Source organism: Miniopterus natalensis, chromosome 3, assembly GCF_054644295.1.
Source record: "Miniopterus natalensis isolate mMinNat1 chromosome 3, mMinNat1.hap1, whole genome shotgun sequence".
Lineage (NCBI taxonomy): Eukaryota > Metazoa > Chordata > Mammalia > Chiroptera > Miniopteridae > Miniopterus > Miniopterus natalensis.
Genome location: NC_142083.1, coordinates 34,375,771 through 34,397,013, shown reverse-complemented (window position 1 = coordinate 34,397,013; position 21,243 = coordinate 34,375,771). Strand labels below are relative to the sequence as shown.

Sequence of the window (21,243 nt, the reverse complement as noted above, 5' to 3'; positions counted from 1 at the left end):
GAAGCCTGTACACGGAAGGAAAGCCCAAACTAACCAGAGTTAAAAAATTGTTTTCAAAATAAAGCCTCCAACATTTGTCCACTTAAAAATGCATTTATCCACCTAATATTTCATTAAAATTAAATTCTTTTAAAATACGCTTTTTAAAAGGGGACTGAGAGCTGCACACTTCCTCTCCCTAAATATCTGCTATGACTTAATGAGGTTGAACAAAGACTCCTCATTAAATCGTGCATTTTCAAATACCTCAACAAGAGCACCTTCAAAATAATTGTTTTGATCACACCCACTACCTGTCAGGTTGGCAAAGGTCTCTGAGTTTTTAGTTCCTTTTTATAACCAGTAGGTGGCAATCTTTATTGCAAAGACAATTTTGGCAAGGTTCAGTTTAGAAAGAGTTTTTCTTCCCTCCTGTTATAAAAGTGAAATAGTTGTAAATCATTAGTAACTGTAATTTTGGCCTTGTAAGAGAAAAAGAAGACCTGAGAATTTAAAATCTTCTTAAAATGAGCCTTTTTTTTTTTTGGTCCCAGCATGGTTTTGACAGTATTATTACCAAGTAAGGCATAGATTAAGTATAGAATATAACCACATGGCATATTACAGACTCTGGAATGGCTCTTGACCAAACAGTACAGGTAATGAAGACATACCAGGGAAAAAGAATACAGGAATTGACTAGACAACATGTTCCAGGGGCTGAGACTCATAAATGCAAATGAAAACACTGCCCTAAGAAATGGCACTTATTCCAGAGGAATTTTTGAGGGAAAAAGTAGAAGCTGTTTGGCAAGTTCATCACCCCTTTCACTGAAACTGAAGAGAAGATTCAAGCATGTGTCTTAGAAAGAATAGGTCAGTATCACCACCATTGCTGTCCGAGTTATGCAACCTCATTTCTTCTATGGACAGACTCAAAGAAGCTGAAAAAGAATTCACTACTATTCTCCATAAAACACTGCTTCATGTACCTTTTAATTGTTTAAAATCAAACCTGCATCTTTATTTCCTGTGGTTAAACAATTTTAATTCCTTTCATTTCCTTCAGATCTAAACATACCACTTAAGTCTAAGAAACAACTCGTGTGTGCGTATGCGTGCATGTGCCAAACACTGTAAAAATCTTTGAGTGGTATCAATAAATATTTGGTTTTCACCAAATACCTGATTTTTAGTACTCTAATTCATTTTTTAGGGGCCTGGTTGTGATCACGATGCCTCACTGGCATCCTTGGCTTGGTAGAGTGTCATTAATTCTCGGTTACAGATGGGAGCACCAATGTCAAGTACATGACCATCTTTAGGTCACACAACAAATTAGTCATGGCAATTAGGACTAACGGTTGGCCAAGGGCATTGTTCAAAGCCCTGATGCCCAGCCTGTGCATAGCCTCCACGAAAGCAAGAACAATGAAAGACGACGCTGGGCAGAAGTGCAGCAGTTGCTCTGGTGCTCCTGTAACATCGGTCACAAGCTCACTCGCCTATGTCTTGCACACGCCCGTAAGACCCAAACTTAACATACTCAAAACTCAAGGAAAGAAAGCACATTTATCCAAATTCCAAACTCTCCAAGGGGTACAACCACAACACTGAAATATAGCCATTCCCAATGTAATAAACAATAATGAAACATAATAAAGATTCGCTGCTGTACTAAAGTAGTTCAAAATTTCCCTCACACCAGGAAGTCCTTCTGATTAGAAGACGGGATAGTTAGTAAGACCCATTACATATTACACATTGTGTTCTTTTTGGACCTGAAATGTATTTCTTCCATTTGAGGACAGCAGCTGAGTTTCAGAGAACTGACCTGAAGCAGAAGGACTTGGATGCCTGATTTAATCCGGCAGTTAACTGGGAGCTACTTCACCTGTTTTGTCCCCTCATAACAAAAATAATTCCTTGTGTCACGGAGATGCAAAGAGACTGATAAACTGAACACTACTTTGGATTTCTTAGAAACTGTCTGTCTATAATACCCATGGGATGTGTTATACAATAAAATATTACAGAATTTTAGACAATGATGTTCAGTTAGAGCTACTATTTCTTACCTCTAGTCCCACTGAGCTCCACATTAGGTCTGAGAAGTTCAAGCAAGTGCATTTTCCCAAAACATATATTGTCTTAAAACTATTATTAGAAAACAAAGGAGAAAAACTTAAAATTAACAATGGGCCTGACCAGTCAACTATTCAGAAAAACAGCAGCATTAATATATTCAGCATGAGCTACAATTATGGTTACAGCAGAAACTCTTCACTGTACCACAAAAATTTAACTTATTACTAGATATAAAATATGCAGTCACAAGAAAAGTTATCACAAGGACTACTGAGTTTAATGTTCTAATTAAAATAAGTACTATTTATTTCTTTAATTATGATCCATTTAGGTAAGAAACTTTCAACACATGCTTTCCGCTACAGCCCACTGAATGAAAGAACAGAATCCCAGTACAACCCTCAACTGTGCTTCATGTTGATTCCCTTATCTTCTACCTCACTGAAAGAAAAAACATCAAGTCAGATTATTTCTATTTTAATAGCTCTTTACGTATAAGTAAAAGATCAACAAGGATCAGTGGTTAACAGAAGTTTGGTTTGCCCTGGATAAGCCATACGGTTGCTTACTGCATCTGTGAAGTCCACAGGAATGTTATCTCAGTAAAGATATAATTAATGTGGCCACAGAACACTCTAAATTAATGCTACAATTTAAACTGCAGCTGTTTAATCTTCTCATTGTAAGAGACCAGAATCCCCAATGCTTGATTCTAAAAGAGCAGGAAGTCAACACGAGTAGAGAGAGGAAACCGAAGTTACTCAATTGTCCATGAAGCCTAAGGAACCATTTCACGTAGTTTCAATTAAATTAGTCCCTTGTCACTCTGGCCCCTGTGACTGTTGAAGGGCAGACTATTCAAGATCTGGACCCCAGAACTCACTTGTTTCTGCCCCAGGGACCAAAGTTCACTGAGCACTTACTTGCTTTACGCTGGAGCCCCGGGCTGGGAGCTAGTCTGGTCCTGCTTCTTTCTGGTTAGCAAATTAAACTGCCTCTAAAGCAAAAGAAAGGCGGCAACAATGGGATCCACGTGTCTACCCCAGCTGGTTATGTGTATGTCCTCTGGGAGGAAGGAAAGGTACAACTTTGAGTACAGCTCCTCGGGGGCTGCTGGCCACCTCTCCCGTCCACTATGAACGGACAGTGGTCACTTCCGCAGACATACTTGCTACAAGTTATGGACCTGCCCAGAGTGAAATGGTTTATTCTGCTACAGTTATAGTAGAACAGAACTTTCAGCTTCCTAACTCCCCCTTCTAATTCACTGAAACTTCCCTTCAAAAATGTTCTAGGTTATGACCTCCACGATAGCTCTTCCCAGAGCGGACTTTCTCTGAGGAAAACCCTCTCATCCGGTCAGAGCTCATGAGAGAGGACACATTAAAAAAAAGACAGGAAGTAGAACATCAAAACTTTTCAAAGTTTTATGTGTCTAGTCACAGCAGCGGAACAAATCTTTTCTTAATCAAAATTATTACTTCAACAGTTACAGAGCTTAGGTTTTACATGCCTACCAGAGAGGTTCAAAGATAACTATTCAGATACCAAGCACAGAGGTACGAGTTAAGAGAAATATAAGTTATGTTCCACAGGCCTTCCTCTTTCACCGTGGCCTTTTGTAAAATTGCGACAGTCAACCAGTGGGAATTCTGGCAGGAAAAAAGTCCCATCGGAGACTGGCTTTTTGTTTAAAAAAAAAAGAAAAGAAAAAGCCTTGCTTATGCAGAAAATGCTTGCTTTTTCCATTATGTGGTGTCTGGGGGAGGGTGGGAGGAGGAAGGCTTCTTTCTGTATCTGTGGAGCACTGTAATTTAAAATGAGTCATGTAAAGCATAGATGAAAATGTAACCTCTGAGACCGGGGTCAGCAACTTTCATTCCTGCTTAGATCCAGTTTTCTCTGGCAAACTTGACTAACCCCAAACTAGGGGCTTTCCCTACAAATATACTCCAACTTACCCAGAAACTGAGGTTTAAGTTTGAAGGAAAGGAAACTTGAGAAGGTGGCTTCCCAAATTGGGAAATCACTGACTATAGCTCAGCCCTGGGCTATCCTCGGGCCATCTGGTCAACCCAGCATAACTCACGTTTCATAGGAATGATTTTCCCCAATCCCAGCTACAGAGGAGACCCTAACTCCTAAAACAGGGAGAATTATCTGTCTTAGGGTTAAGCCAGACCATGACAGTTGACACCTGAAAAGCATGAGGACCAATCTACCCATGCAAGACCTTTCTTTCTGGGACCCCCTGCTCTGGCTTTCTAAAATCACTAAATCTGTCTTGATGATTTAAGGCAACCATCTAGTACCTACAACTTTTCTTTTGGCTTCATCCATCATGACTGTGACATGAACCAAAATCTAAGCACTGTGTTCTCTGAGCAAGACGAGACTCAACCTGAGGTCACAAGGAAAGTTGAAACCCTGAGTCCATGTTCTAGTCTAAACTGCTCTCAGTCAGGGCTGCTCTCTTCTCTAAGTAAAGATTAAACTTTCATTTAATCAACTAAAACATTCTTCTCGACAGCCATAAAGGAGTCTGTTCTGGGTTCAAATACGGGTAATGTACTAATAGCACAATACTTTGCCTGAATGGAATGAGGCCCTTGCTTTAATGTATATATAGTTCATATCCTTCCCTCTTTATCAAAATGTTTAAAGAAGTTGCGTGATTTCATGCAAACGTCTACAGAAACTGTCTCATATAAGTCTCTGGTTTGAAGTATAGTTCAGGTTCATGATCTTTGACAGAAAATATTAGCCAATCGAGCATTTTTAATATATATGTCTTTAAGACTTCTAAATTAGTTTGAGAAACTGAAATATAGGCAAAGATTACATGTGAGACTGTAAGTCTGCAATTTATAGGCCACTACTTCCTAACATTTACTGACTATTTGCTTTCAGAATCAGTGATTGCTTTAGTATGACATGGCCTCTGGAAAGGCTGATCCTGCTAGACTAGGTTCCTCTCTACCTCCACTTCACTTTGAGGTGGTACAGTGTGAATGCTGCGCAATGTCCCAGCTGCCCACCACCTACCAGTGTTTGCCTTGGGGCAGGTTTCTTTTACTCTTTAAGCCTCAACCTATAAACAGGACGGAGTGAGATAATGCAGGTAGAGCATGCAGCACGGTGCCCGGCACAAGGGATTTGCTCAGTGCATGCCAGCGATTATATTAGTAAAGAATCCTGTTGAAGAAACTTAAAACTTTTCATCTCAGGTAAATCATTTCATCTCACATGTATTTAAGTAAACACAGTCCAGAAGCAATGAACTAAAAAACATTAATATAAAGAAATTGCAAATACAACCCTTTTAGCAAATCAAAAATGCACATAATCATTCAGCTACACGCCCATCACTGAGAGGTCCAGAGTAAGGTAAAATTAATCATAACCTGCATTGCCTTTGCCTAAAACATTAAATATCAACTCCGTGAGGAGGACTTCTGGGAAATGAATAAAACCAATCGGCAGTGGTTGCTGCTTTTCAACTCCTATCCACAAAAGAGTTCTTCCTTTCATTTTAAGAAGCTTTAATGACAACTATTAACCCTGTCTTCTCCATTTCCTTCTTTGGAAATTACATATTAATGTGAGACAACATAATCTGCAGATTACTGAGTACATTTGCAAGGATATAAACCTAAAACGTTTCAAAATGTGAACTAAATAGAACATATGACACTGGCAAAACATGGTCCCTAGGGATCCACCAAATCAAGAGACTCGTAGGCAAAAGCCTCAGTTGTATTTTAAAAGTGTTCTAGAAAATGGATTGAGTGGGAGTTGCCTGAGAGGTGGAAGGACAAGGTTTTATATTTTGGAAAAATATCATTGTGAAACTGACCTCCAGACTTCCCTTCTAGAATATACAAAAGGCAACTAGTCTCACAGCTGGACTAAAACTAACCCTCCCCCCTGCAACAAAACAAAAACATTTTCACCCTTAGTGTTCGAGAATCTAAATTACTCTAAATATTGAAGGGATGTAACAACCAGGTTGGAATTCACCAAAAGCAGTAAAAGGAAAAAAAAAATGGTTAAGTGGGACAATTCACTTATTTGATTGCACTGCAGACAGGCAGAGGTCTCAGAGTCTGCTGCGTGGACTCCGGAACCTGGCAAAGGAGACAAGAGTAAACACCCTGTGCATCTCGGGAAACCTTTCCTTTATGTGGGCCAAAGTTGGATTCCAGTCGCAGAAGAGCTGGATAGATGCAGACTGACAAGAAACCGGAGTTTCAACCTAAACAACTCTGAGTATTTCGCTCCAGTGTGTTTAAACTTCCTCTAAATGCTCAAGCTGACCAGGTTTCTCAAGTTTCTCTTAAAGGGAAGACTAGACCACAAATGACAGTTACAATATAACTGTACATGTAACTACAGATGATGATGGGTAGTAAAGCAGCAAGCTGGAACCAGCCTGCAATCCTCTAACGCTGATTTTAACTCAACAGTGACTTTTCTATATTGCCCTATATACTAGACTATCAGATGTTATATATAACACTATATATAAATGCTACTGTATACTTACATATACTTTATATAAATGTTTACATATGTTATGTCATTTTATAAATATTATATAAACATGCTATACAAATAAACATGTGGAGATATATATATGTGTATAAATACATATATATATACACACACACACACATATATATGGAAGGAGAGAGAGAATCCCTACACAAGTGAGGGTGAACTTTAACCACTTAAGCCCATAGGTTCCAACATGCTTTTGAACTAATCATCTCTTCTCAGCCTGCTGTGATGAGGTTCTTTTCCTGGAAAGAAGAGTAACTGTACATCTGCTTCATTCTCTTTAGTTTTTCTGGGTTCTATTTCCTGAGAGTGGAAAAATCTTGCTGTTTAACTCATTTTCAAATATAAGGCCATCTCATAAGTCCCTTGCAAGCCAGTGATCATCTGCCTTTGGCTCAGGGTGCCCTCCTGACTGATCAGCTGTCCAGAAATAAAGCTGTGTCACCCAGCACAAACACCACCAAGGGTGCGTTCGCAGTATGGCCCTGTTGCTTAAAAACACTGGGTCAACAGTCAGGTGGTTTGGGGACAAATCCCAACTCCTCCAGTAGCAGGCGAGCTTGGGTCATTATTTAATTAAGCTTTAATTTCTTGATCTTTACCACAGGTGTAATAATAAGGCCAATGTCATAGAATTCTTATGAAAAGTAACAAGTTAATGTAGTAAAATGTTACTACAGTATCTGACACAGAACTAGCATTTGTCGCACACACACAAATATAGGTAGGTAAAAATCCTATGTATGTATATATTACATGTACATATATATGTTCATATATATATTTCTTTAAAGTTTTCATACATAGTAAGCATTTTCCCCATGGCAATAATATGTTTACACTTTCTGTTTTTGGAATATGCATTATGTTTCTAAGTATTTGAAAAATATATATACCTTACAGTTTTATTCTTTTGCTAATTACTCTTTAAGTTATTCAAAATAAATTATTTTTTAACCTGCTTTTCTACTTAGAAAGTCTAAGGATGAAAGGGCAGGTCTTTAAATCTTCCCACATGACACGAGACATTGCACATGACTTTCTGGGAGCTTGCTTATCAGGGAGCGTCTCCCAATGGCCTTTCCACATGGAACACAGGGAAGCAGCACATTACGTTCTTCAGTCACCATCTTTTCTCAAAACTCTGCTGAAGCAACCTACTACCTGCTGCATTTACTACTATGAAGGAAAGGGGAGCCTGAATTTTGTTTCGAGGTAGTGGCTGGATGCTTTAATAGTATTCTTATAATTTAAAAAAAGTTCCCACAACATGTCTTTTGTTGATTTCAATCAAACGATGTGGAGAACACCTTCAAATCTGCACACACACAGGAAGCTCATTTTTATGTTGTTCTTCTTCCCGTGACATGGTTTCCTGTTTACCAACACTTTAGATTCACACGTGAGAGCTCCTTTCTACACAGCTACCATTTTCTCTGTTTTTATCTCTTCCTTTGGATTCTGGAAGAGCTTTATCTGCACTGCTCCTTTACACCAACTGTATTTTCATGGTGTTAATTCTACCCTGGACTGCCTCTCTTATGGACTGTAAGGTCCTGTTACATTTTCAATTTCTTTACAACCATTCTCGTTATGGTTTCATTTCCATTTTGTCCCATCCTATTGTCTTTTCAGCTCATGATCATCTACCTGCTTTCTGTCCCCTTTCACTAGGGCCACGTCCTTTTAGTAAAGATCACTGTTGGAGATCTGCTCTCCCTTCAAATCCTCAGTATGATCCCCCATTTTCTTTATACAACAATGGACGGTTGGCTTGGCTTTTATTTTTCCTGTTTACTGATCAGCTAGGAGAGATCTGCCCAGACCTGGAATCTGCTATGGACCACTCTTAATCCACTTGGGTGCTGGTCTCAGACCTGGAGCTGTTGGCAGGTGGAGATGAACAGTTCCCAGGCCAGTTCCCAATGTGGTTTCACGTCAATGCGGTTTGGTTAGACTGAAAGAAAACCTCTGCCGTCACTGCCTGGCTTCCTAAGGCTCTGAATGGTGGACAATTCAAACAAACGATACTCAAACCCTCAGTAAACATGGGTCGTCTTTCTAACTCTAGCCCACCTATGGCACTTTACTTTTGTGGAGGAAGATTCTCAGGGCATAATAGTAACGCCCCATCCCACCGTCCCAGCTCTGCGCAGCTATTTTGAGTTACAACCTTTCACTGAGTAGAAAGGCCCTGCTGCAGGACATGACAAAGGGGAAGGAAAAGGCCTTCTGGGGACAGCTGCCTGGGTTTTCTGAATTAGGAGCAGAGAGTTGGGGAGGAGATGGCTCTGCCGACCTGTTTTTAGGTGGCCAACACTTACTCTGCCTATATTTTTAAAACCAGGCCCATGGATTTGACAGTAGACATTTCTCTCACTAGTTTTATAACCAGTTTTATAACTGTTTAGAGTAAGTGCTTTCCTCTACCTTCTTAGGGACTCCAGTGAGAAGTCTCAAGAGGTTGTGCCTCAGGAAATGTTTAAATACATTTCTTTTTCAACTGAAAAAAAATAAGCAAAAATAAAAGTATCCAAGAAGCTTTGCCTTTGAAAGACCATCTTTGTGCAATGTCACACTGTCCCTTTAAACACCTAGAAACAAAATTCACCTGTGCCTTTCACCTGCCCTCATCCACCCTTCTGTCCTTGGATTCAGGTGAAACACAATGTTTACGTTATAAACTTGGCCATCACTGACTTTTCTGAAAAATGAAGTTTGACATTCAAAGGAATTTAGCTGTTTCGCTAGTCTTTAAAATGGTGTGTATTGCTCACGCTGACAGGACTCAGCCTTCCCATTCGTCTGAGCCAACCTGAGATTTCTTATACTTATGAATTTCAAGCCACTATCCACATGCCAAAACATGTAACTCCTACGCCGGATACCTTCAGCTTTGGGGCTTTTAGGCTGGAAATAAGCATTCTGTGTTCCATTTTAATCAAAATGATGTAATTATGAGTCGGAAATAAGAAAATTTGAAACTCAAGGAAACATTTGAAGCACATATTTAACTTCTTCAAAAATAACAGAAATGGAAGGAAAATCATTTATCAATGGTACATAACTTTAGAATATCTAGTCAAGGTATTTTTCCTCCCAAGAAAAGCTGCATATATACACATATACCCAAACTCTGACTTTAGTTTCATGGCCTATCAGTCTCTTTATAACTCAACCCTTCACTATATTTAGCAGACATAAGAAAATGTAAATCATACGTAAAGCAAAGGTAATGTGTTATGTGGTTGTATGAACGCAACAGCCAATGAAACTTAGAAACAACAGATATAACTATAAGATCTCCCAAAAAGCAGAAAATACCTGGTTTCTTCCATTACTGATAACTTCACAAAGGAACGCTTAACGAGACCCACACAGCTGCCTGCCAGAGGGTTCTTGAACCCTGTGAATGAACCACCTTCTTTTTAAATATTTGAGTAATCATCTGAGCTTTCCTTTCCTAATCTGGAAAATTGTTATAATAATGCCATCTTCTTTGCAGGGTGGTTGAAGGTCAAATGAAAAGTATCTAAAATGCCTAACAGAACGCTTGGCAAACAGGAAGTCTGCAAATGTTTAAGGTACATTCAAAAAAGGGCATTTTCAACATTTAAATAGACCTATGGGGAAGTGTGGGACAACGACTAGCAGGTAGACTTTGACGTGATCTGACCAAATTCATTAAATGTTATTCCTTGGTACTCAGTAGATATTCAGTATTATTTAGCAGTACAGTCATTTTGCTCTACCCTCCTTAAATTTCCCTCCTTCAAAACGAAAAATTTCCTTTTTGCTACCTGGAAAAAACATGGTAAGACTTAAGTTAACAATGTTGTGAAATACTTCAAAATTATAAATTAATAAAGACACAAATATACAACTATGTTTCTATAGTTAGGACACAGAAAGATGTATTTCAAGGGAACTGTTTACCGATAAAGAAGCAACATTCTTAAACATTAAAAATTATTTTAAAAAATAGTGTTTAATGCAGGTTCACAATAGAGTATCGTATTAACAACCTTAGGCAATTCTGAAAACTGCATTTTCCAAGCCCAGTCACAGGTTGGAACCAATGCTGACTTTTCTCACTGTCACAATGGTACCACATGCTGATTCTGAGGGCACTACGGCAGTTTGCCTCCTTGGGGTAAAGCCTACAATGAGGATGACCACCCCACAGTCCTACTGGCTTTACAACGCAGCCCTGCTGAATGCCTATGCTAATGTGTTATTTTAATACTTCTATCACATACATTTGAAGAGATGTGAAAAAACGAAACTATAACCTGAGTAGACGCATGTTATAACCATCACCTTCTACCTGCCTTGGAAAATTTAACAAAAAAACCATCAGACGAATCCTTAGGAACTCTGAGAGCATATCATGCCAACGATTTTTGTTATACCACACAGCACTGTACCAAGACAACATTCCATGAATATCTTTTAACTCCCTCATGGACTACAATGTGTAAAACTGGAAGAGTCTCCAACCAATTTAGATGTCAGAAATTGGCGAGTGCCTACTGACAGAGGTAGAGCATAAATTCTCACACTGGTGAAATATATCTTAAAATCAGAGTATGTACATCTGCAAAAACTTGGTACCAATGTGGCACCTTCATTAGCAATAATCCCGTGGACCAATCTCCAATCAGATCTTGCCATGAAGTCACGTGAGTGCATCTGCTCAACCATCCTAGCTTGTTTCTCTATGTAAGAACCCTTCTCTGGCCTCAGGGTTGCATTACTACTAGTGAGAACTTAGATTTTCTGGGTTTGTTTCTCTAACAATTCTTATGCGTAGGAATGGAGAAACTTTTGCTGATCAAGTATAAGAGGTTAAAGCAAAAACAGCCAAAATTCAAGAGAGGTGGTATCTACTTATTTTACAATTAGAGGACACTGAGATTACAAGGTTAAGGAATTTACTAGAAGCAAAGCAGAGTAAAATTTCTGACTCAAATAATATATCACAGAGATTTACAATTCACAAATGCCTACATCTTTACGATCTTGGATATCATAGTTGACCATCAAATTACAAAGCGTCTCCTACAATACAGTGTAATAAACTCACAGCTGGAACTTCAATATGCATCAGATTGTGACAGGACTTAAGAACCTACAGGACCTGCAGAGTACACACTGCCAACTAAGACTTGGTATGTGGAGGAGCACACACACCTCCAAGCAAGAAACAGTTCAGAGAAGGTATTCCTAAAAAGGACAGCCATGCTTTAGGTGGCATAAAAACAGGGGGAGAAAGTTCTGCATACATAATTAAGCAGAAAGATCTGCTTGCTTGCTTTAAATGCAAAGTTGTATTTTATCAGAACATTTTAACAACGTACACTGTACGAAATTATCATGGTGGAAACAAAATACCATGGTCCTTTACATAAACCAATAAGTAGGAATAACACATTTGTAAAGTACTGTGACAATATTCTGTTAAACTTGACATTTTAGAGAAATCAGACCCAAGTAACTCCAATAAAGCCAATGTCCAGGATCCCTCTGACCACCTCTATTTATATTAGTTTCACTGAAAGCCTAAGAACTGTTTTTGATAGTGAATGCTATAAACTCAATTAAGACCTCAAAATATTTAGATATAAGCCATCATACAATTATGCTTCTCGTTTCTAGCGATCACACCATTTTCTCTTCCAGGGGTCAACCAATTTAATGTCTTTCCTCATGGAAATCTGTTATCAACAAAGACACACATAAGGGACGGCCAGCTGTACTGCTGACATCTGGTTTCTTTTACTAAGAAAATCATGGGTATGTAAATGGCATCATATACTTGGTATTCTTACTTGCCAAAGGTACAAAATTCTCCCCTTTTTGGATGCTACTTAGCAGATGTAAGGCACCATTTGTTGTTGAGTTTCAGAATTTCGAATCTTTATTTTCTTAAACTCAGACTTACAGGAAAAGTGCTTATTAATCAGAATTTCTCCTGTTTTAGACAAAGATGCATTCACCTAGAAACCAGAAAAGACTGACGTTAATTCTATCAAAGAATCTATACTGAAACTAAGGGAAAAAAGGAAACACTTTTAGGATACAGAGTTCTACTTTCATGACAAAGAATTTCATTAGTGTGTCAACATTAGCTTGGTTGAAGGTAAACAAAATAGACTCACTCCACTTCTATGGCTCCTATTCGAATCAGAGGTGTGAGGGCTTTAAGTTCTACAGATATGGATATTGGACCTCTTAACCATTTTGGAAAGAGAACAGAGAATGAAATCACTAAAGCCTTAACGAAAAGTGTCTGACAATATCTTTCACTTAAGGAAGAAAATGTAAAATTTTCGCACCGCAAGCTCTGTGATGCTAAATGATACAGGTCATGGAGGCCTGACAGAAAGATTTTCATCAATGTCTTATCTGTAACCCTGAACTTAACTGTCACCAGGACTCCAGGAATGAGAGAACCAGGCCCTTCCCTGGGAAGGTGGGAGGATCGCCCCCCTTCTGCTCTCCAGGATACCAAGGGGGGCTCCCTACCATTCAGGGACACCTGGTAAATTTCTCAGTGGCTGGGCCAGCTCAGGGCAGAACCTTCCTGCTAAAAAGCAGCAAAGGTGAGGATCCTTTCTCTTCTTGTCAATTTCTGTTTCAAATAACCCATCCAGATATGTAAATTGTTCATTAAGGTTGCTTTCCTATCTCTTTCACATTTCTGGGAAAACAAGTAACCTAATTTAAAATTAACAGGAAAATGTCTTAAAAATCAAGAATTTAATAAAAATTAAAAAACACACAGAAATGCTGGTTCTTATAAGAGTTGTGTCATAGCATGTACCTTAACACATGAAGAATATATTTTGTGGTCATAAGAGAAGAGAGCAGGCTCATCTGATACTACATTTGTTTTCTCCAGATGTACTTACTCTTTAATCAATCATATTGTTACATCTTTTGGAAATGTATTTCATTTCGCACAAAAACAAAGAGGGCAAACACTTAAATTTTTACACTTGGGAAAAAAAAAAATCTTGCGTTCCAATTCACTCTTCTGGTTGGTCAGAAGTTGGAGACAGGCCCTGTCTCCATGTGTCCTGTACACAGCCCCGATTTCTCAGAGAAGCCAGCAGTCAGTGCGGACCAGGCAGCCGGCCCGAGGCAGCGGCCTCACCCAACACCCGGGGGCTGTCACAACAGGAGCCTCCAGCTTCCCAGCAGAGCCTCACTTACGCAGGAGAAAGAGAGGAAAGTTACAAGGCATATTCTGAACTAAACAGAATTCACACAGGCAGGAGTGCGTGAGGCAAAGCGAATCCCTTTCACAGACGCTATTTCTGTGAAGGACGGAGACACGTTACAACCACGGGGCCTAGCACAGATGTGCAACTGGGATCGGGTCGCTATCTTCTGACCTCTGTACAGTGTCTTCAATGTATGTGACATATTACAGCCTGGCTCTCCAGGGGGGGAGCAACACCCGTGGAGGGACACTCAAATGCTGTGTGAAAAACATGAAAACAACAGGGCTGGGGGAACCATGAAAAGCTAACACAAACTGGGGGCTTATTACTTTTTCTGTTTAGAAAGAATTTTGATCAAAATTTAAAGCAGGCCACGCCAAATGCATGTTTTATTTTTATTTATTTATTTATTTTAAATATATCTTCATTGATTTCAGAGAGAGGACAGGAGAGGGAGAGAGAGAGATAGAAACATCAATGATGAGAAAGTCATTGATTGAGCCCACAACCCGGGCATGTGCGATCCCACAACCCAGGCGATCAGGGAATCGAACCCTGATCGCCTGGATCCTAGGTCGACGTTCAACGACTGAGCCCACAACCCGGGCATGTGCGAGCCCACAACCTGGGTGATCAGGGAATCGAACCCTGATCGCCTGGATCCTAGGTTGACGCTCAACCGCTGAGCCACGCCCGGCCGGGCTGCTTTCTGTTTCAGATGTGAACCCAGTGGGACCTGGGATCCACCGTCAGGGTCAGAGCTGTGAGACGGAGGGGTGTGTGGACAGGGGATGGAAATGGGTTATGGACTCAGATTCATAAGTGACCTCTCCAGGCAGCGGATTTCAATGTTCTATACAAACTAACATGGTCCCAGAATCTCACCAGTCTAAATATTCTGCTTTAGCCTGACTTGAAAGGATCTCAAAATATTGCCTTGAGAAACAGCCCCACTGGAGAAGCTTCCTTATGGAAGGAAGACATAGTTTCATTCCCTATCCCAAGTCTCCACCCCTTTGACTCGCTTCTTGGGGTACAAGAGGACACATGGAACCAGGGCTGGACAGGGCTGTGTGTGCGGGAATCAAATGCCAGAGTCTGAGCAGCCCGATGCAGAAAGAGCTCGAGTATCGTCTTTGAACAGGATGTCTCTCCTAAGGAGCAGGACACACTCCCATCGACACCTTCACCTGTAAAACATGGACGAGGTTCCTGCAAAGGCGGCAAAAAGGGCCTTTTCTGGGCTGTGGGGAAACGCAGTGTGGCCCTCATATCAAAATCCAGCTAAAAGAAGGGGAGAGAGGGCAAAAAACCTGCCTCTGAGGACACTTGCTGACCTGGACATGTGTTCTGCTCACTTCGCTTAGGTAGAGGGCAGAGCACACCATCAGCGTCACACACCTTCCCGCCAACAGAACTGCCTGTGTACCCATGGGGAGTGACAGCAGCTCTGGAGACACAGCAGGTAACGGTCAAGGCCGGGGCTGCAACATGCCTCAGATGTGAATCATGCAACAAATGAACCGGGACTTCAAAACCAGGAGTGGGCCCTCACAGGCTCATGTGCCTGCATGTGACACACAAGGCATGTGGCTAATTTCAAAAGTCACGTGGACGTCAAATAGCTAGACGTTGAGCTTCAATAACAAGCATCTATCGCAGAGAACCTACTGTACTGTTCTAGATACTTGGGGACGATGGCAGGACAACTGAGATCCCTGCCCTCATGGAGCTCACACTCTACCACAGGGAACAGGCAAGACACAATCAGTGTGCTAAGTAAATGAACAGTTTAGACAATAAAGGCTTTGCAAAAGCAGAGGGGCAGGTTGAAATAAGGTGAGCAGAGCCAGGCTCCACAAGAAGGATCTGAGCAAGGTGGGGAGAGTGGGCCAGGCAGAGGGGTGTCTGAGGAAGAGCTGTCCAAGCAGAGGGGACAAGCACAGCCCCGAGGAGGGAGGGTGGGCAAGGGCATGGGAGGGCAAGCTGCCGCTCAAGTCTTGATTCCATCTTTCATCCCTGCTCCAGAGCACACAACAGGATGTAGTTCACGTTTACGGAATTTCTTAAATTCCAGTAAATAAAAGATTATTCAATATAAATTTGATCCAAACTATAGGCAGGGCTTTGTAAGAAAACTGTACACAAAATGTATGGGCAGAACATACATTTTCCCAAGAAGGGTTGTATATCAGATTGTTAAATGGGCCTTTTTTTTACTTCTTCTCCCTAAAACTTACACATTACAGCTTTATTTCCAGGAACACACAAGGAAAGTGGAAAAGCAGGTTCTATTATACGAGGAATCCTTCACACAAAATCTACTTTTGGCCAGAGTCTAATGACAACTTTCTTTCAAAAACAGAGAAGGTGGCAGGCCCAGAGTAGGAGGGGCGCGGGATAAGCAAGCAGGCAGGCAGGTCCGAGCACCCTACTGCCCTGTGCCTGTTGTGGAAGAATGCAAACTGCCCACAGGACACTGTCTCAACAAGGGGGCCTGCATGTAGTCCTTAGGCCTCAGGGGTCACCTTCTAATAAAACACAGGCAAACATGAAAAACAGGCTAAGTCACGTGGGGGGAAAAAGGTGAAAAGGAGCTAAAGAATCCAACTACAGGCGAAGAGAAAAGAGGGACCCTTTCGCGCCTGCGCACTTGGTCACTGCAAAAGCTTTTCAAATAAATACACACTTATTTATCAGAGTCCCACAGGTTTCAACACCTAAATTTGTCCTTACAACTACTTTCCACATCAACTAGATATGCAACTAGTAGGAGCTACCGAATTCTCATTTCATAGAAATCGTATTTATTTATTCACTTACTAAAAAAATTCATTGATTTTAGAAAGAGAGAGAGGGAGGGAGAGAAGGATTTGTTGTTCCACTTACTGATGCATTCACTGGTTGCTTCTTGTACATGCCCTGATCAGGAATCAAACCTGCAACCTTGGCATCAGCACAAAGCTCTAAAGGACTGAGCTATCTGGCCAGGGCAGGAATCGTATTTAAATGAGAATACAAGATGAATGTTTCCAGAAAATCTATTGTTTAATACTACATTCCCTATCTATTGTTTAATACTACCCCCCAAACACTGCCTTTTCCACCTCTCTCTAGAAATTATTCCTAATTTCTTGTCTATATTCAGGCCCGTTCTTTCTAATACTTTAATGCACATTATCATGGGTCTCTTTCTTAAATTCTGTTAAAAATTTTCATTTTACTCTATATTTCTGATTTTTAAAAGATTAAAAAACTGTTAAAATTTTCAATTGTCACCACATTACATGAGAAAGAAAGCATTATAAAAGAGTTTAGGACCTAAAAAGAGAAAATCACTTTTCTTAAAAGACTTGCTTTTTTTGTACACTACATCCAAATAAAATTACACCTGACAGCAATTATCATCCAAATAAAATTACACCTGACAGAAATTATCAAATGCAATTTTGTTTAGAAATTACTTTTACAAAATCTTTTTGTCACTAATATTGACAAAATATCCCTTTCCACCTTTTAAGTAACCTTCTCTAATCCAATTCAGATATTTTTATGGTCCCGTAATCTTTTGTATTCTGGGATCAATTATATCATTTTTCCTCTTGAATTAGCCTACCTATAAGGATGTGTTTGCAATTTACAAAACAAAAATTCAAATTAAAAATGTGTAATTTGGTGGGAAAAACCAACTTGTATATACCTTTGATCTGCTAAGTGAAACTATACAAGACACACAATGGTTGACAAAATTTGTGTGGGTCAAGATTTTGATTCACCTGAAAAAAATTAAATTTTGCTTTTGAACTGCACTGTAAAACATACTTGGACATTATAGTATAATGTTCATGAAACAAGTATCTCGTTTGGGTCAGGTAGAAGAGGGAAAAGCATATCCCTTCAGGTATCCTTAGTAAATTCTTTTTAGACTTTTACAAGATATTCCCAATTCTACTATTACTCTACACCAAAAGGCAGCTATTTGCCCTTATGTGCTGCTGCTTTACACTCATTTTTGCTACAATGAGCCAACATTAAAGAAAGTGTAACAGTATCAGAATCTCTTCCAGAAATACACTGTCAGTTCTCCGCAACATGTAACCACTGCCTAAGCCCACCCACTTTAAACTTGCCTTTCCATACCTACCTCCATCTAGGAGGGGAAAAAGATGGCACAAGGGAAAAACTGCTTGAAATCTACTAGCAAGGAAATGAATAGACAAAGCTGATGCTAACAGCAAAGCTGAGTACAGGGCTTGTCTCTGTGAGAAACTGAACAGAAAAAAACCTTTAAATGAACAGCTGTGCGCAAAGCTCAAATGTGGACCATCTCCAATAAACGATGAATGGTTTTTGAATCAAGGTGGTTTCCATTTAAGAAAAGTATTCACTGATCTCTTTTTCTCAGGAAGGCCAAGCAAACTATAGGCACTAATGCTACATACACACTGCCCACAAAGGAAGAGAACTCCCTCCACATCTACACTAACGACAGGATTGGGTTTCAGCTGCAGGCACGGTGTTCCTGGAGAGGAAACCAAGAGGTAGACACCGGGTTATAAAAACAATGGTTTCTTCTCCCCCGAGTTCTGTGGTCATTTTATTGCTCTGCATTTTTCCATACAAATCATATTAATGTTAAGTATACTTATATCAGACTTACCCTGTACTTTCCTAAAATGATCATTTTGATATATAATACCAATGACAGGAATACAAAAGCAGTATTTAATGACAACTACAAAAGTAGTTTAAAGACACTCACTAAACAGGTTCTCAGGTACTGTCTCCCTATTTTATAACTAGATCCTCTACCCCACAAACACAAATTTCTAGTTGTGCAGTGATTGACCAAGCTTTTATGCACCATATATAAATTCAGGTAAAGATGCCAAAACGGCTTCTGCCCAGAGCATTTCGGCTCAACCCAAATGTAACACTTTCTCTTAAAAAAAAAAAAAAAAGGGGGGGTGGGGGGAGAGTCATTAAGCATTCACTCATCAATACTGACCTTGTTGCTCACTTTCCGCTTCAGTTTTTGAAGAACCTGGTGCAACAGGAAGGGGTCGAGGTGGCCGGGGCTTTGGGGTGGGAGGTGAGATTTTTTTCCTTCCAATATATTCTACATAAGTTCCTGGAAAGTCTCCTCTCTCCCCTGTGGTTTCATTATAGCCATTTAACCAGCCAATTTCTTCAGGCCTGGCTTCCTGTCCATCACTGAATCCAAGAGCTACTAAGGACCCTTTATTCACAGTCAATATGTCACCCAAGTGCAAGTCAATGTCTTCTTCTCGCTCCTTTTTATAGTCATAGAGGGCTCGGTACTGGAACCCCTCGGCACTCATGCTTGCAGATCTGGGACCATGCAATAGGCGCGTCTAGTCAACGCTGCTAATTTTACGTTTCTATGGAACGTGAACTCAGAGAGTGTGTTAGGATTCCCAATATGTGTCCAGCAGAGGACAAAGGACAACTCTCCGAAGGTTTAAGAGGAGAGGTGACTGGCCATTGGCTGTCCATCTGTCCTCCATCAACGGTGTGGCTGAAGACAGGGCTCCCCTTCCTCTGTGGGCCAGTTCTCCCACCGGCTTCCTTTTCAGCAGCTCGTGAACACTTTGACTCCAGGCTGACTCTCACAGAGAGGCCCCATCCTTTCTGACACTCCCGCCACACTGTCCATCTGCCGTCTGATTTTATTGTTGCACTCCACAAGCGAGCTTCACCTAGCAAAGAAAAAAAAAAGACTTAAGAATGAACATCACACTTTGCCATCTGTATGAATTTGAATTTCTACTTACATCCAACAAGTGCTTAATCAGTCTGGCAGATGTACACAGGCCGCGTGCTATTGCTGGGCACAATATCCACAACAAAGATCAGTGAGACATCCCTGCCTTCCAAAAGCACCAGGCAGGGGTGGGAGGGGTGCTGGCATGTGGCAATGTCTCAGAGATAAGACTGGTACACAAGGAAATGGTATACAATAACATTAGGAAAATGCCAGAAGACAGCAGAGACTAATCGCCGTGGAGTTCAAATGAGGGAGACACAACTCTAACTGTAGGAATCTGAAGACAGATGAAATGTGTGGCATGGCCTTAGGTACAGATGTGACTAAGCAAATATCATATTCTGGAAAGAGCCAGAACAGGGAGCCCAATCCGTCTGGAGGCAGAGGGAGCATCGCTGACTTTTGAGAAAGCAGACTCCAGTCTAGCACTACTGGGGATGGCAACTAGAACTTAAGGAGTTAAGGAAGCGAGAGGAAGTAGAGACGGTTGCCGGAGACTCCTCTATGAGGATCACTTAGTGGAGGGAGAAATGGGAAATGAAAGTTTTTTCTTTTTCTTTTTTTAACATAGTGGAGGAAGAAGAACTGGAGAGCCAAAGATTCTCTAAGCTAGTGAGTTAGTAAGCTAGCGCTGGGCTGCCAATAGGACAGTGTGCATATGTGTGCACTTTGCACTCCACTCATTTCTCATCATTATCTTTATTATAAAAAGTCAAAGCAACCTAAAGGTTTCCGTTAAGCTGGCTGGACAATAAAGCAATAAAAATAGCCACACACTTTTGGTTAAATCAAAGAGAGCCTGTACGAGTTTTACAGTGTAGAACACTATAAGTTTAATATTACTCAGTGTAGGCATCTTAAGAAGCCACATCTGATCACAGGTAATTGTTATGTTGGCATTCAGAAGTGTAAAGTGTTCAACCTTACATGGCTAAAGACTCTTAGCTGTAATATAACAACACTCTTAAGAGAGTTACATATTAAAAGAAGCAAAAACAAACAATGGAAATCTTTGGGTAGCAAGAATATTAATTTTGGTTAGTATTATTCTACTTTGTGTTTCAGTTATCAGAGAAAAAATTAAAGCAACCAGCAGAGTGGATTAAAAAAATAAACTATATTATGTTTGAAGACAGCCTCTCCTTTTGCTAGATCCCAAATCAAATTAAATATTCACTGCATAAATTCACACAAAAACGCAGAACTAGCAAATCTCACTTTTAGTACTAATGTTCTCTGTACAAATGAGACACAGAACTCTAAAGAACATGAAAAAATTTACATATCCCTAAATGCCTGGAAACCAGGCAATATGCCTAAGAACAATTTAATTCCTCCAAATCTGCTCTGAAATTTTTGTTAGCTTTTCCAGGCAATGTATGTCCTTTTTGGAGGGAAAAATCCTCAACCAGTAGGCTGGTACATCTTTCCTCCAGCTGCTGCCTGCGGCTTCCTCTGTTTCAACAACCCAGTGGGCTAATTTGGTGAAATTCTTAACAGGATGGGGAGCATGATCTCTTCTTCCACAGCCCTCAGCAACCAAGCCCCTGCTCAGCACATACCTATGCAGCTACGCATGTTCCTCACCAGGGGACACTG

General features: G+C 40.4%; 1 protein-coding gene across 1 annotated transcript in view; it reads right to left on the bottom strand.

Moving 5' to 3' along the window:
- PIK3R1 (phosphoinositide-3-kinase regulatory subunit 1) overlaps positions 1-19,996 on the bottom strand; it is a 73,198-nt gene extending 53,202 nt beyond the window's left edge. Inside the window, exon 1 of the mRNA XM_016202675.2 lies at positions 18,865-19,996. Coding sequence (XP_016058161.2) covers positions 18,865-19,198 — 334 coding nt within the window. The 5' untranslated portion in view covers positions 19,199-19,996. The remainder of the gene's footprint in view (positions 1-18,864) is intronic.
- Positions 19,997-21,243: the final 1,247 nt, after the last annotated feature.